The sequence below is a fragment of the Sitophilus oryzae genome, unplaced genomic scaffold, assembly GCF_002938485.1.
Source record: "Sitophilus oryzae breed Bouriz unplaced genomic scaffold, Soryzae_2.0 scaffold_942_pilon_pilon, whole genome shotgun sequence".
Classification (NCBI taxonomy): Eukaryota; Metazoa; Arthropoda; class Insecta; order Coleoptera; family Curculionidae; genus Sitophilus; species Sitophilus oryzae.
Genome location: NW_022147575.1, coordinates 448641 through 463896, shown reverse-complemented (window position 1 = coordinate 463896; position 15256 = coordinate 448641). Strand labels below are relative to the sequence as shown.

At 29.9% G+C, this 15256-nt stretch overlaps 6 protein-coding genes across 6 annotated transcripts in view; 2 read left to right on the top strand and 4 right to left on the bottom strand.

Moving 5' to 3' along the window:
• Window positions 1-1826, bottom strand: part of LOC115890969 — a 110823-nt gene extending 108997 nt beyond the window's left edge. Inside the window, exon 1 of the mRNA XM_030911341.1 lies at window positions 1723-1826. The gene's annotated coding sequence lies outside the window, so the exon portion shown is untranslated. The remainder of the gene's footprint in view (window positions 1-1722) is intronic.
• LOC115890968 (ATP-binding cassette sub-family G member 1-like) overlaps window positions 1-3916 on the top strand; it is a 59807-nt gene extending 55891 nt beyond the window's left edge. The window contains exon 12 of the mRNA XM_030911337.1: window positions 1736-3916. Coding sequence (XP_030767197.1) covers window positions 1736-1915 — 180 coding nt within the window. The 3' untranslated portion in view covers window positions 1916-3916. The remainder of the gene's footprint in view (window positions 1-1735) is intronic.
• An 820-nt stretch (window positions 3917-4736) lies between these two features.
• Window positions 4737-5845, bottom strand: LOC115891021 (uroporphyrinogen-III synthase-like). The gene is made up of 3 exons (XM_030911411.1): window positions 5419-5845; window positions 5095-5363; window positions 4737-5029 (listed from the first exon to the last, which is right to left on the bottom strand). Exons 1-3 carry the CDS (start codon window positions 5795-5797, stop codon window positions 4913-4915), a joined length of 765 nt encoding a protein of 254 aa, XP_030767271.1. The 5' UTR covers window positions 5798-5845; the 3' UTR covers window positions 4737-4912.
• Window positions 5846-7985: 2140 nt separating this feature from the next.
• LOC115890964 (protein SMG9) lies at window positions 7986-11005 on the bottom strand. Its single transcript, XM_030911335.1, has 7 exons — window positions 10047-11005; window positions 9788-9995; window positions 9533-9708; window positions 9056-9471; window positions 8850-8994; window positions 8651-8798; window positions 7986-8593 (listed from the first exon to the last, which is right to left on the bottom strand). Exons 1-7 carry the CDS (start codon window positions 10101-10103, stop codon window positions 8400-8402), a joined length of 1344 nt encoding a protein of 447 aa, XP_030767195.1. The 5' UTR covers window positions 10104-11005; the 3' UTR covers window positions 7986-8399.
• A 470-nt stretch (window positions 11006-11475) lies between these two features.
• Window positions 11476-13351, bottom strand: LOC115890965 (UDP-galactose transporter senju). The gene is made up of 4 exons (XM_030911336.1): window positions 13007-13351; window positions 12834-12951; window positions 12364-12550; window positions 11476-12225 (listed from the first exon to the last, which is right to left on the bottom strand). Exons 1-4 carry the CDS (start codon window positions 13092-13094, stop codon window positions 11560-11562), a joined length of 1059 nt encoding a protein of 352 aa, XP_030767196.1. The 5' UTR covers window positions 13095-13351; the 3' UTR covers window positions 11476-11559.
• A 331-nt stretch (window positions 13352-13682) lies between these two features.
• The window catches only part of LOC115890963 (4-coumarate--CoA ligase-like 7), a 32077-nt gene continuing 30503 nt past the window's right edge, over window positions 13683-15256 (top strand). The window contains exon 1 of the mRNA XM_030911334.1: window positions 13683-14058. Coding sequence (XP_030767194.1) covers window positions 13846-14058 — 213 coding nt within the window. The 5' untranslated portion in view covers window positions 13683-13845. The remainder of the gene's footprint in view (window positions 14059-15256) is intronic.

Below are 15256 nucleotides of genomic sequence, written 5' to 3'. Positions count from 1 at the left end.
ACATATTTATTAATCCGTTATATCTAACTAGCGTGACGTCATAAATCTCGCCCGTAGGCTGATCTTTTAATAGAAGGCACTGTTCGAGTAGTCGCATACTGGACTAATAAAATCGCAGTTCGGCCTTAACAGGTAGTATACTAGTCGCAAGATTGCCTAATTTAGTAATCCTAGAGTCTAGCTTGTGCCGCCCTCTATAATCTAAATAAACGAGGGAGTGGATAAACTATCGGTAATATATGTCGATGTATATTTAAATTTAGTTTTATATGTACCTTTCTTATGTCCCATTTTAATTAAGTTTTTTATAAAACAAAACAGCACTGAACTCTCTGACTGAACAGAACAATGAAGTGAAAATTTAAGATTTAAGGTTATGGTTCAATACAGTTGCAAAAAGGTAGTGACTCGACGTCCTACCAACGTAAGAATAAGGAAATCTAAACAACGTTGGAATTAGTAAAACAGACAACGTTTGCATAACGTTGGAATAGGTCCTGAAACTGACGTTGGAAAGCTCTATATTGTCCAACGTTGTAACCATGTTGTAACTACGTTGTCCGAATCACCTAAAGATCACTTAAGCAAAAAAGGTTACAATACAACGTTTATTCGGCGTCGCAGAAGCTTCTACTTTGCTGTAGTACTAGTCCAACGTCGGCACAACGTTATAAAAACGTTTAAATTTATTTTAATACCCAAGGTAGGGAGCTAACTATTTTTTGTAACTAATCCAACGTTGTGTTTAGTAAACATGTGGTCGCAAGTCGTGAAAATGCTACTTGGAAAGGAGGCAGTGTACATATTTATAATCATACATTAAACCAGGGACGTGCGGAACAAGTTTTTTAAATAATAATTTATGGCAATTAATATGAATTTACTTAGGTTTATAGTGCATTATACTATATGATCTCGAATGTCTGTCTGTATACAGGATGTTTAAAAAACTCACTCGTGGGGAGATTCCTCACGTAAAAATAAGATTTATTTTTCATATCAACATAGATCCGATTGTGCTTTGTTTCGTAGCTACAGGGTGTTAAAGTCTTAATAATCTTTCGATTTATTATAATTTTCTTCAAAGAACTTTTAGTGATTCCAATGAAATTTTGAGGCTAAAAGTTACTATAAGTTTTTAAAGATACTATTTCTCTATCAAGAGAAAAAAAGTCAGTGGCATACATGCTTTTTTTAGAAAAAAATTCTAGTAACAACGCATATGCACATCCCTGGTGAATATGTCGCCACTTTTTTAGCTTTAAAATATGTCTCATTCATAATAACTTTTACCCTCAAAATTTCATTGGAAATGCTAAAAGTACATGGAGGAATCTTATAAAAAATCGAAAAAATATTAAGTATTTAACACCCTGTAGCTTCGAGACAAAGCAGAATAGGACCTATGTTGATATGAAAAATAAATCTTATTTTTACGTAGAGAATCTCCCCACGAGAGATGGCACATGTTTTTTTTTAAACACCCTGTATAGGTATACAAAAATGTTTTTTGTTTACCCTTCTAAACATTTCTCACGACACGCCACTGCATTAAATTACAGCTTCGACAATTAAACTACATTTAAAAATTATTTTTTCACGAGTTTTTTTATCAATTTGATTTGGCAATTATTTGTAGCTTATGATCGTTCTAGCACTAAAAATATTTTTCCAGTTCAACTTCAATGAGTAAGTCATTCTAAGACTGATTTTCATACTTACTGTTTTTTTGCAGCTACTGTTAAAAGACATGGGAATGGAGACTGCCAGTTCCCAAATTCAGCTCTACGCCATTTTGGCCTACACGATATTCTTCAGAATTCTCGCCTATTGCACCCTCAAATACCAGCTGACGTCAGAACTGAGGAACAAAATCGTCTATTTGGCGACAAAAATCGTCAGACAGAAAGAATGAAAAATTTTTGTACCTCCCAGGGACCCGATCAATCGAAAGTATACGAAGAAAGTATTGTTTGCACTTTCTTGCCATCAGATACAAAAACATTCATCGAATATAGGGATGTGTAAATATGTATATTGATATTGTCGGTGGTCCGAATAGTATTCGGGAAACTTCGGCAGTATATTCTTCAGATAAAAATACATAAAAAAGCTTGGTTAAATGTATGTCTTAATATGCTTCATTTCGGAGATACAGGGTGTAGAAGAATAATTTCAAAAGAGGCCATTTTTACGTAAAAAAACGGCGGAAATGTATATTTTTTCACTCAGTAGTTTTATACAGGTACGGACGAGAAGTTATTACTCTTCAAACCAGTTAAAGAACATGTATGTAGCGTCTCCTGCAAGTAGGAGGCATATCGACATCAAAATCGAATTTCTCATATCAAAAAACTCCAAGACACTAATTTTCATCTAAATATTTATGTTAGTTCAATTAAAAAATTATTTGAAAAACAAAAGAAATAAAAATTAAACTTCTACTACGGAAATACACACTGTATTTCCGAACTTTTTTACTTATTTTTATCTGCAGAATATGATGTCGAAGTTTCTCGACTATAATTCGGACCACCCTGTATATTAAAGGATATCGATATATGTATATTACTTATAACGATATTTTTTATCCTACAAAAATTATTTTTGTTATACAAGGTGTTTCTGAATTGTTTTACTGAGTGTTTCTTGAAGTTGTTTTTCAAGAATTTTTTAGGTAAAGTCATTGTATAGTTTATATAAACATTTGTCGTAAAATACTTAATTTTCGAGATACAATGTGTCAAAGTTTTAAGAACAAATTTTAGCAATTTTGCCGTACATTAAAATGTTCTTATTTTTTGGTGCAAAAACCGTTCGTCTGACAGAATAACCAAGAAACATAACTTGTTCTAAACGAGGATTCTAAAAATAATTTCTTTTTAAGAAAAATCGTGCCGTGCTTTTTTTTCTTCAACGCCACTGGAGAAAATTTGAGAAAATATTTATCAACAAAAAATGCCCCTTAATTAAATATAATAATACCTGGATATGAAAAAGCATGTTTTTTTCTTAAAACTTTGACACCTTGTATCTCGAAAACGAAGCATTTGAAGACATATTTGAAATTCATATAAAATAAACTTTTACTCACATGATTAAGCTTGACTGGCACAGCGTTGTCCACTAAGTACGTATTTTCTTTTAATCAAAATATTTTAGGAAACAAAAATAAATTAATTAAAAATATATTATATTATTATATAACAGTTATTATTTACATCAACAAAACTCACCTTCTTAACAGCACTTAGGGGACATAAATGGCCATTACTACCGCTCTCCCGCTTAAAATATTCTAATAAACCTGCGATGAGTTTTTTCACGGCTATTGAGCTATATTTTGTACACTTTGCACTAAAAGAGGTTCTAAAAAGAACAATGTTCAGCTGCAAGTTCTGCTACTAAACTTTTTTAAGCTTGGAGTATCACAACACAATTATTCATTTAAACCAAAAACTCGTAAACAAAACTAAAGTGTCAAAACAAATGACTGTCAGGAAATAAATAAATAAATGTGGCAACTTGACATTTTTTCAGCAGAGCTACCACCTGAATCCCTAGCGGGAAATTTAATTTCCAGTTAGTCAGTCAGCCACCGAATAGGTCCATGGTTGGCAACAATGAATTTAAAAATTGCGCTCTCGATTACGTAACTAAAAGTTTAATAGGTATGAAATTTATTTGCTTATATAAACTTTTTATCTTGAAAAATCATGCTGTGAAATATCAGACAATTCTTCAGAAACACCTTGAATATTATTTCCAACCTATTGTTCAACATCCATCCCTTCTCTAGGAGATAGTTTCCCGAATTATGCCCCAAAGTATCTTTAATTTATTGTTGTAGAAAATTAGAATTTGTACACTAGACGCGTGATAATTATTGTTACAAATAAAATTTGTATATAAAAAGTATATTTATTTGATTACCTATTTTTTTCAGGGCTTGTTTGAATAACAGGATAATTTGAAAAGTTTTCTACATAATCTCCTACAATGATCAACCCGTCCAAATAGTAGTCGGCTAAATTGTCTTCTTGTAATGCATTTTTTTATCTAAAATCTAACACAATCTCTCAAATTATTTAAATCCAACTACAAAATACTAAATTACTTTGTGTATTTGATTGCGTATACTATCTTGTGCCATTTTAAAGTAACTTTTTTAATTTTATTGATCAAACACAAGCTCGCTAGTTCTACAAAGCAAGGAAAATACGAGAAACTTGTTTCTTGAATGAAGTTAGATGCTGTTGCTAGTTTAAAAAGACCTATGGCTAATCAAACTAAAAGGTTTCAAACAAAAAAAAAAGTTTAAATCCTTTATTTTCTAAATTAATTACACTTTAGATCAAGTCATAGCATGAAGTCAAAGAGAGAGAAGTCAATATACCTATTTGCAGTCGTTTTTATTCTCACACTTTCATATTGTGTTGATTTTAATTGTAAATTCTATTCACTAGATAAGAAATTTAATACACATGCAATACAAATATTTTTCAATTCATAGGATTTATTTCAAAATCATTATGAAATTAACTCTTAACTTAAAGCTCTACAAATATACTGAAATACCGAAAATATTTTATTTTTTGAACAGAAATTCCAATATTAAGATAACTAAATTTATCTATTAGCCTTTCTTACATAGAGAAAACAACAGGAACATTACAAATTAAAAATATTATTTGATATTATAAACTGTAGGCCTATCTGCTAAAAAAACTAAAGAGTTCTTGAATAATTATATTAATAAGATATTGTTAAAGATTATAAACTTTATATTTTGGTTTACCATTTTATAACACATTTCAAAAAATAAATCTGACTCAAATATAATTTAAATATATTATATTATGTGTAAATAAAATATATGATAAACAATAACAAATATTTAAAACCTAATTATCTATGTACCTAGTATTGCCTCTAAAACACATTGAGGGTTTGGTTTCGTTGCTATTCGGTAAACATTAAAATTTTGTTCCTTGATAGCTGTCTCTGTTACAGGTCCTATTGCAATGAACTAAAAACATATATTTTATATTATATAATAAAATTCTCTGTCTGACTTAGTAAATATTTATTTACTTTTACTTCATTTAAATCTTCTGGAAGTCTTTTGATGTGACCTATTGTGCTAGTAAAACCACTGGGACTAAAAAATACTACAAATTCTGATATATTAGTCAAATTATCGGTTACTACATTAAGATCTGCCTCAATTTTTGGATTTGGTATTGTATCATAGACCTCAACACTGTCAAGACTTAAACCTTCCTTTTCTAGTTCTAAACTCAAAGTATCTGTTTTTAAATTGCCATGGGGAAATAAAAAAGGCTTGGTATATTGTGTTTTATCTAAAATATAACGTTCACAGTGATGTTCATTAAAACAAGAATACCTAAATCTTGCTTTGGAGTATGACTTTTGATAAACATAAGGCATTTCCGGATTCCTTCCCATCGCAAACCAAATTAAGTTTTTTCAAAGCAGTGGCACAGGTCTCTTCCCCTACAGAAAAATTAGTTTTATCTCTCCATTTTTCGAAAAGGCTATTCTCTGAAGCTAAGTGCACCGCTTGTACGCATCTAGGGCTCGAAAATATAATCCCACTGTAATTTATGCAGTTTTCTAATTTCACTTTCAAGGAATTCAAATTTTTAAAATTAAATACCAAAGTCTTTACTTGTTTCACGTCCAGTTTGTTTGATTTAAGAATTTGTTCGTATTTATCGATGTCATCGTTGGAATTTTGGGATTTTAGCAATAATACGCTATTTTTTATTATCATTTTTCAAATGTTTAAAAAAATAAAAACGTAGGTTACCTTGACATTCCTTCCTCTTCATCAAAAATTATATGAAAATTATAAGTGGCGTTTGTAGCTATCATATACGTATACCTATATGATATATATATGATATGATGGCTATGGTTAAGACCACGGAGAAATAAAAGAAGAGAGGCGTTAGAGGTTAGAGCTATGGCGAAAAGCAAATACGTTCAATGTAAATTTAAATGTATTTGGCGAAAAGAGAGTACGTTTGTGTCATTTGCGGTGTGTTATTGTTTTTCATAATTTGAGTGTTTTCTATTAAAAAAACCATTAAAAACCATGGTGTCGTGTGCTGTACGCAGTTTAGGAGCAGGAAAGGTATCGACTCGAAGAAACACACCGGTATCGCATTGTTAGCTTTTATTACTTGAAGTTTTACTTAATCCGGTCCTGTCCAATTAGTACCCTTTGTCCCGCCCGGCCCCCTTGTAAAAAAAATAAAAATTCCAGATTTTTAAGAAACTTAAAATTTTAAAAAGTTTTAACTTTAGACAAGGAATCTAAAGCTTTAACAATTTTTGGTAAAGGTGTGGATCCAGTGGCTGACCTTGAAGCCCATATTTGCTGCATTTGATCATCGATACTACGCAAGCGCACATCGTCGATGTTGCCAAATTGCAGTTTATTTTCGAATTATTTCCAGTTGAAAAATTTCTTTTTGATTGTTAATCAATAATAATACAATTTATCTGGATATCCAAAATTAAGGTATGAAGGATAATGAAGATTGTGAAATGAAAGTATAATGAATATATAAAATTGTACTAATGATAACATTTATTATATATATTTACATTAGAATTAAAAATTATCATTTACGGATTTTTTCTTAATAGTTTTAAACTTACTAGAATTATTTTATTTCTTTCAAGTTATTTAATTTCTAGTTATTTACAGGCAACAATAGTTTTGATTATATGTATTGATGTATTGAAGTACTACCATGACGAGTCTTATAGAGCAATATACACGTCAATGAGATAGAGGTAACATTTTACCTATAATGTTACTAATATAATATACTTTGATTATAATGTTTGAATCATAATTTCTTAAAAATATCAAGTTAGTGGATTAATAGCAATTTTAGACATATATTTTATCGAAGAGTGTGGTGACTAAAATAAGCTGAATAAGCTTATGTTTTATCTTTTTCTCTTTAGAAGGGAGATGGTTTGTGTCGTAGAATACATTACAGTATTTAATATCGTGAACTTTGATATTCTTTTCTTAATTTACTGTAATTTCTTGTTTCCTATAATGCCAAATCTTGACAATATGGTGAAGGTTAAGTTTTGATCTTATTAGTTTTATACCTATGTTTATACAAGACCAAATTAAGACTTAGTTATAGTTTGTGATTTATATTAAGATCTTTCTTATAATATTTGTTATGTCTTAATCTTAATACTATATTATGCTTTTGTCTGGAAAATAAATGTTAAAATATCTTAATTTTGCATATCCTGTTCCATATCCTTCCATTAGGAAAAATATGGTTTATAAATCATATATGCTAAGAAAATCACATAAATTAGGTGTAAGGTAAGAATAGAGAAATCTTAAAGTAGCAGAAAAATTAATGCAATATATGTATAAGCAGAATTAAACAAGGTAACTGTTAATGTTGCTGAAGCTGATTCTACAATTTTAAAATTACGTAGTTTTGATGGAATGTTAACAAAAACCTATTATGAACATGACATAGAGCTACAGCATATAAAAATTAAAAAAAAAAAGAAAAAACTTGGACACGTCCCTTTTAATTTCCCGAATTTTTAATAAAACACTTTTTAAACGAAGCATAATAATCTAGAGCAATTATGAAAATACATAATAAGCGTTCACGTGTTGTGCGAAATATTAAAATAATATAAATAATATACCGCGTACTATGATTGAAAAAAAATAGCGTCAGCGATGACTATGAAATAAAGATCGTTGTCATTTTATATGGGAAATATCCTCAATCGTCATTTCCCAGCCAACTGGACGCCGTTTTTTCGATCATACGGTATATGTTGACAAAAAAACACTGAAAAGCACATATTTGTTTTCTACTGAAAGTAATTCCAAAATAACTTGCAATCTGGCAACATCGAAGATGTGCACATGCGTAGTGTCTGTGACTATATGCAGCAAAAACTCGTTTCAAGGTCAGCCACCGGATCCACACCATTACCCAATTTTTATTTGAATATTGGACATTTTAACACACAGACAGAATATTGGACACTAATAATAGAGATTCATAAAAAATATTTGAATGCATGAAAACGTTTCAAAATTCTCAACTATTTAATCTTACTCAATTCAATAATGCCAAATGTCTTGGTCAAATTATAACATATATTTGTAAGATTTATTAGATATACATACTCTAATGCTTTGTCTTCAGATGGTTAAATGAAAATGGAAATACCATAGTTTTAATTATAATTAAGTAGGTATATATTATATACCTACTTAATTATAATTGTTTATATGTTTTAATTATAATTAAGTAAGTATAAATTATATTCTTATGACATTATTATGTACATAAATTACAGAAATTTTAAGGCATTAATTTTGTGTACTCAACAAAAAAGGGACTTTTCTTAACCGTCTCCCATGCTTTATTGCAATAAAGCAACCAAGTCTTCTCAGTCAATTGTATATGTGTCAGGGAAGTTTTTATAGCCCCAAACAAATTTGCTCTTAATCTTTCTATTAGATTTTCTAATGATGGGTGGCCAGAGTAAATACCATCTAAAACATCGTTACTATCTAAACAAAACATTTTATTTTATTTTGCATAAAACTTACCACTGCTTTCATTATACTCTGGTATTAAGAACAAATTAACTTGTTTTCCACAGTTTTCTGGATCTAAAGTATTCATTATACTTCCCGAGGCTAATCCTAAGTTAGAGTGGAATTGTAGTTTTGTTTTCTTAAATAATATTTCATAAGTCTAAAAATATATTTTAATTCTATATTTATTTATATATACTATTTATATTACTTTTTGCATTGCTTTAAACTGTTTTGGTGTAAAATCAGACATTTGTGCTCTATTATGGACCATGATCAAATGTGGAAAATGTTCGCTATATTCATCCTCAGTATTTGAAATTGTGGGCTTCAGCATTTCTGCTGTTTGTATAAATCTTCAAACAATGTATTTGATTATATGTATATACCTACATGACATTGTTCAAAACATTTTACCTTATAACATTACTATCAAAGAACCAGTCCTGTAGTACTATTATAATATGACAAACAGACATTAAAAAAGATGTGTATTGTAACCCTTGTATTTCCCCGCTGTTTTCTAGGGGAATAAACTCACTGACCAGGTTTGTTCTTTTATTCTCACTCTCTATCAGATCATCTAATGTTCCGACTGACAGAATAGGTTGGCAGTCCAAAAAGATTACCCTGTTGGGTGATACATAAATGTCAATTCCTTGTGTCACATTTGTACAATTCTCAACGTTTTCAATGGTTTCAGTTTTAAATATTGGATCGTCATTTAAATTAGTATCTTCTAAACATTGTGTCAAGATAGATATATCGTTTTCAGAGTCCAATGATGCTTCCGATTGTGATTTAAATAATTTTTTTATATATTTTTTTGTTAGCTAAATAAAAATATATATTTATGTATATATACAGGTACAATAACAGTTGAAATATTCTTACTTTCTTTTCTGTTAGCATATTTAAAAGGGTTGATTTACCCACACCTTGTCCACCTATAATGCCAACAACAATAAAGTCATTATTCTCCTGAAGGTAATCTTGTAAATGCTCAGTATTAATTATACCATCATCTATGAACTTCATTGATTTTTTCATGTCTTTTAAAACTGTTGTTCCTAAGATATTTTATAATTTAACTAACAGATATACTACATTACAGAAGAAAAAGACTAAAGATGCACAGAATATTTATACCCTCATTTTCTTTCAAAGGTACACCCAAACTAGCTTCACTTTCCTTTGGCTTTTTTCTAATATTAACTGTATTTTCATCACTAACTGTTTCTCTGTTCTTTAGTAATATTGTAGGTTGTTTTATCTCTCCTGAACTGGAATCTTTGTTTTCTTTCGATGGTGTGCTAGCAGGCCTGTTTGGAAAACTTTTACTACTTGCTGAACTTTCCTAAAAGTTTAGAATATAAAATTTAATTATTATTTAGTTCCAACAACATACCCGAGCAAATGGTCGAGATTTATTTGAAATAATTTTTTTCCTTTCAAAGTCACCCATTTTGAACTTGTAACCAATTATAACTCTTGATTATAAGCCTTGATTATAAATAAATTGTAACTAACTAGCTTGTAGTTTGTTTTTGGTTTGTTTCAGGAGTATTATTCATATAGTTATTATGGTTTGATAATATAGTTTCAAGTTTGTTTATGATAAAATATGAATAGGAATAGTAATTTAGTTTCTGGCCTAAGCTACTAGGACTATCCTGCTTGGTAGTAGAAATATTCTACCCTTGGTTGAGTGCTTTCAACTGGTTTTGAAGAAGTCAATCGGAGTTAGCCCTCAGCAAGTGGGGAAGTCCTAGGCAAAGATATTTGGTTCCAGGTACGTCGTCAATATTGAAGTTATTGATCTAAATTTGATATTAATATGTTCTACAATTACTGTTATAACGTTTTAAGTGCGGATAATAGGTTAAATATTTGAGATCGTGTCACAATTATTGATAATTGGTTGGTTGTCTACAGAGCTTTCTGTCCCAAAGCTGTTTTGTATGGCTCTGATTCCAGCTTCCTTGACGGTGCAATTCAAGCAATTTGCCAGCACTTGATAATTAAAACTTTAAATTATTTATTTGTTTTGTTTTTGTAAGGTTTTTGTTCTACAAATATGAGGTTAGGGTAGAGTTCACCAAGGAGCCAAGGAGGTGAATAAGAGAGGAGAGAGGGGAGGCGAAAACAGGATCAGCCAGGCCAGCCATATTGGAGAGTCTCTTTTTGTCATTTGTGCATTTTTCCCAAAATTTAATGTTTTTCATTGATAATTTGAGTGTTTTTTCTATTACAAAAACATTAAAAACCATGGCGTCGTGTGCTGTACGCAGTTGTAGGAGCAGGAAATGTGTCGACTCGAAGAAACTCACGGGAGAAACATTTTAGAGGTAATGTAAACAATGGACAGGTCCGTAACGCAGCTATTACAAAATTATCGATAAAAAAATAAAAATTAGTTGTCGTGTTACCTGTCCCCTCTCTTTCCTTGTCTAAGCTTTTATTTACTTTTATTCCTTTCCGGTCCGTTCTAATAATTCCGTGACTAACTTCGTGATTTGGGCATTTTTCCCGCGTAATTACGAAAATAGTGAAACATCAATCTGTGATATCAATGCATAGATGGTTTACTATATTCTTAGTAAAAATATTATATATTTAAAAAAAACTCTGTCCATTTTGTGCGTTCTTTCTTATCTAAGCCTGCTCATATCTTATATTTCCTTGAAAAAATTGTGGTCCTCTTATAGCATGAAGTTGCCGACCCTTGGTTTAAGAGAGAGGAATGGTATTTCTACATTTAAATAATTAAAAATATGAGTATTAAGTAAATATTCTATCTATAACTTGTAACAGGTACTTCTAAAGGAAAACAATAATACTTGATACATTTTTATTGTGCACAAGAACAAAAATACTGGCTAGAAAGATATCACATTCAGTTTATTCCATTTAGCACTTCGTCATACTTCCTCCATTTGCAACAGTTCCTCATTATCACTCTCCAATTCCTGACTGGCAGGCTTTTTAGGTGGACTCGAAACAGGGTTCTGAGAGTACAAATATGTGGCGTACATCACCGTTCCGACTGCCAGAATTGTGTTCAAATAAACCGGAATTCCAAAAAATAGAAAAGAGAGTACGGCCGTCAAAACTAGCTCTATGGCACTGGCGAAAGTTTTTAAAATCGAATTCAACGTTTTCAAGAAAAAGCTCGTTACAATTCCGACTGCAGCGTTATTCAACATGACTATTAAAACTTTGAAACTAAAAACTTTAGAGATATTCTCGTATAAAAACACAGTGGTTATAGACCCATCGATAAAAAGTAACGCAACATTACAAATAATAGAATCTAAGTACATAAAGACATTTTGAGTGAAAATATTTACATCGTTCCCTTGATGTTTCAAGAGGTATTCGTTATAGACTCCAGCAAAACAAGAACAAAATATTTGAATTAAAATAAAGAGCGTGTTTATGCTCAGGACTAGAGAATGGGATTTTGTATCGTTTTTCTGCGAGTCCTCGGTTTCTTGGTTGAAATTCACTTGTTTCAACATACAGCCTGCTGTTAAAATTAGCAATGAAATCCATTGTTTTTTGCTTAAAACTTTCCCAAATATAATCTAGAAAAAAAACATAATTTTTAAGTACACTCCTATCATCTTAACTTTTTTAACGCGTGTTTACTTTGAATCTTTCTTTTTATCTGATATATATCAGTTGCAAAACATCAATATTGATGAAATAAATAATTACTTTACCTGAAATAAAATTCCTGTAACAACCACTCGTAATTGCAACAATAAATAATACGTGGTTGGGTCAAAAGATGATAAATTTACAAAAGCTAAGTTATTATACAGGCAATATAGAGAGGCAGGTACAAAATAGAGTAGCAAAACACTTTTTCTTTCAATAACTTCCCTCACTAATTCAGTAGGCTTGTTTCTAGAACAAAAAACTTTTAAAATTTATAATTCAGCTAGTTTAACTCTTCCTCAACATATGTATGGTAACAGTTTGGCTCAAATAATAAATACGTAGACAGTGGACAAACTGTTATATGTAGAGTGCATGATAATCCATATATTAATTTAAATAATTTTAAGTTGAGCCCTATGTTTTAGTTACTATATCATTATTTTTATATAAAAAATGTATCAACTTCGCATGAATGGGTCACATTAAAACATATTAGGAAGAGTTAAATGAGAACTATACAGCAACTTACTCTCGACAATAAAGTAATGAAGAAATAACCAGCTTCAAAACTTCAGTCAACAATACCACCGTTATTATGTTATAATCATATTTATTGTCAGATCCTTGTGAGGCAGTCACCAAAATTCCTATGAATTGGGTCATCATAAATTAAACATTAATATCAACAAATAAACTACTTACCCTGATTAACAAACAGAAGAATATAAACTACGAATATAATTTGACTAAATCTAGAAGGGAATAAATCTTTCCATGGCTTGAAATTCATAACTTTGCAGAGAAAGTTTGCAGAAATATAAGCGAATTTAAATTTGCCACCTACTCGTGAACCGCATACTGACAACCGCTAATGTTAATAGATTCACACTGCTCTTATTTTAAAAGGTGCCATATCAAGCCGATATTTATTTAAACATACTCGCAAACGCTCGCAAATTAACAATCTTTTTGATATCTATTTATTTGTTTTTAAAAAGATTACGACTTATGACATGACAGCTAACCTTAAATTTTTAACTTGTATATGCAACTTTTAATACACATTAGTGTTTACTTAGTTGTAGTAAAATATATGTCGGCAACTAGATATACATCTAGTAGATATATTTGGTTGCATACTTATATTTCTTATTATTGATTTTTTTATTGAATAATAACATGTTCGTGTATTAAATATATTACGAAATGTTTATTATGATATAAAACTTGTTGACTATAAGGAAATATCAGCATAAATTAGCGGATTATATGACACAACAATAAGTTTTTTTTTATTAAGTACCACCTTTGTTAATAAGTTCCTTTTTGGAGCAATTTAACGCGGACTTTGGCACACTATTGAGATGATAAGACCTCGCTAATCTTGGAATGGTACCACAGAACGCTAGCCAGTTGTTTATAAATAATTAAATACAGTAGATTCTGACGGTAACTTGATTTTTGTGGTTCGGCTTTTGCCATCTTCGGTAAACCGCTAGTAGATCAGTCGCTCAGTCGGTTCTTGGTGGTACGACTTCATTATGTGGTCGAACATAACGAAAAGAATTATATTTATTGGCCGATTTAAATCTATTAAAGGGTTTTCTAGTCGAAATTTAAGTTTAAGTTTGTGTAGATACGACATTATTTCAAATGGGATATTAAAAAATTCACAAACTGTAGAAATACCGAGGCTAAGTATACCAGAATTTGTGTTTTCTAGGAGTGAGCAATTTTCGGATTTGGTTGAATATGTAAGTCGATAAAAAATATCCCACTCTGCCAAAAAAAAACACCCTGTTTATAGTTTATAAACACTGTATTTTGCAAATGCCTAAATATTCCATATATCTTTTATATTGTATATTTTTTGTTTATTGACTGCTTACTTTTCTTGATTTTTTAATAATTAGAGAAGGTTTCTTTTATTCTTATTTTTAGTTTCTAAAATATTTTTTTTAGTTGTTTAATATTTATTGAATTATAAATTATAAATTTCTAATGAATATGTATAGATATAGCTTTTTTTGTACACTCAACACAGGACTATAAATATATAAACATATTTTAATCCAGTTTAATTTAACAATAAAAGAGTGTGTCTTTAACCATTTTTATCTTTGTATTATATTTATCATAATACTTTTAAATTTTCTATTGCATCACCAGTGTAATAAAAGACAATTACATCTCTATATATTATTATAAACTATTTTTCATAGACCTATAAATAGAAGTCATATAGAAATAATTAAAGGCAATTCTTATAATATTTGCATGTTAACACTGAAAAATAGGGAATATATCAACCACGAAAATACCATTTTTGTAGTTTAATATTCTACTGATTCTATTTCTTTTTGATATTTCAACTACAGTGCCGTTGGCTGTGTTAAAGTTAAAACCACTAATTTTTAGCCTTGGAAAAATTGACATTTGAGAATCTAACTATTTTTTTATTTGTTTTTAATTTTTACCTATGTTTATTTATGTTATGTTCATTAAAATAAAATGAGCGATAACCATTCATTAATGATTAATAACGATATATTGATAAGCGATAACCATAATTAATATTAAAAAACCTTCTTTTATTTTTCGTTTAAAGGCTATCGTTTCTTTCGTAATAATTTTTACGTTACTAAAATCTACTTTGTGCCCTGTGTCCCATGAATGCTGACAAATCTTAGATTTGCGAAAATCGCTCTTAAATCATTTTTATATTCTTTAATTTGAACATTTAAGGGTCTAGGACTTTTTTGAAGAGATAATTAGTTATGCAGACGATATACAGGGTGAGTCTTAAATAAGTGCGGATATTTATAAGGGTAGCATATTCTACACTAGAAACACGATTATAAGTTTTTTTTTCGCATTTTTTTTTAGCCGAACCTACCAACAGGTATGGTAGGCTATTAAGATCGGCAAAAAAAAGTTTTTTTTTTAATTTCA

What these genes read in the sequence shown, in the direction of transcription:
- LOC115891021 (XM_030911411.1), bottom strand. Translation starts at nt 5,797, where the DNA reads ATGATAATAAAAAATAGCGTATTATTGCTAAAATCCCAAAATTCCAAC. An exon ending in ATCAAAAGTCATACTCCAAA is followed by an intron (nt 5,364 to 5,418) that starts GCAAGATTTAGG and finishes GTTATATTTTAG; the next exon opens with ATAAAACACAATATACCAAG. An exon ending in AAGATTTAAATGAAGTAAAA is followed by an intron (nt 5,030 to 5,094) that starts GTAAATAAATAT and finishes ATATGTTTTTAG; the next exon opens with TTCATTGCAATAGGACCTGT.
- LOC115890964 (XM_030911335.1), bottom strand. Translation starts at nt 10,103, where the DNA reads ATGGGTGACTTTGAAAGGAAAAAAATTATTTCAAATAAATCTCGACCA. An exon ending in AATCTCGACCATTTGCTCGG is followed by an intron (nt 9,996 to 10,046) that starts GTATGTTGTTGG and finishes CTAAACTTTTAG; the next exon opens with GAAAGTTCAGCAAGTAGTAA. An exon ending in ACCTTTGAAAGAAAATGAGG is followed by an intron (nt 9,709 to 9,787) that starts GTATAAATATTC and finishes AAAATATCTTAG; the next exon opens with GAACAACAGTTTTAAAAGAC.
- LOC115890965 (XM_030911336.1), bottom strand. Translation starts at nt 13,094, where the DNA reads ATGAATTTCAAGCCATGGAAAGATTTATTCCCTTCTAGATTTAGTCAA. An exon ending in TCTTCTGTTTGTTAATCAGG is followed by an intron (nt 12,952 to 13,006) that starts GTAAGTAGTTTA and finishes CCCAATTCATAG; the next exon opens with GAATTTTGGTGACTGCCTCA. An exon ending in TCATTACTTTATTGTCGAGA is followed by an intron (nt 12,551 to 12,833) that starts GTAAGTTGCTGT and finishes TTTTTGTTCTAG; the next exon opens with AAACAAGCCTACTGAATTAG.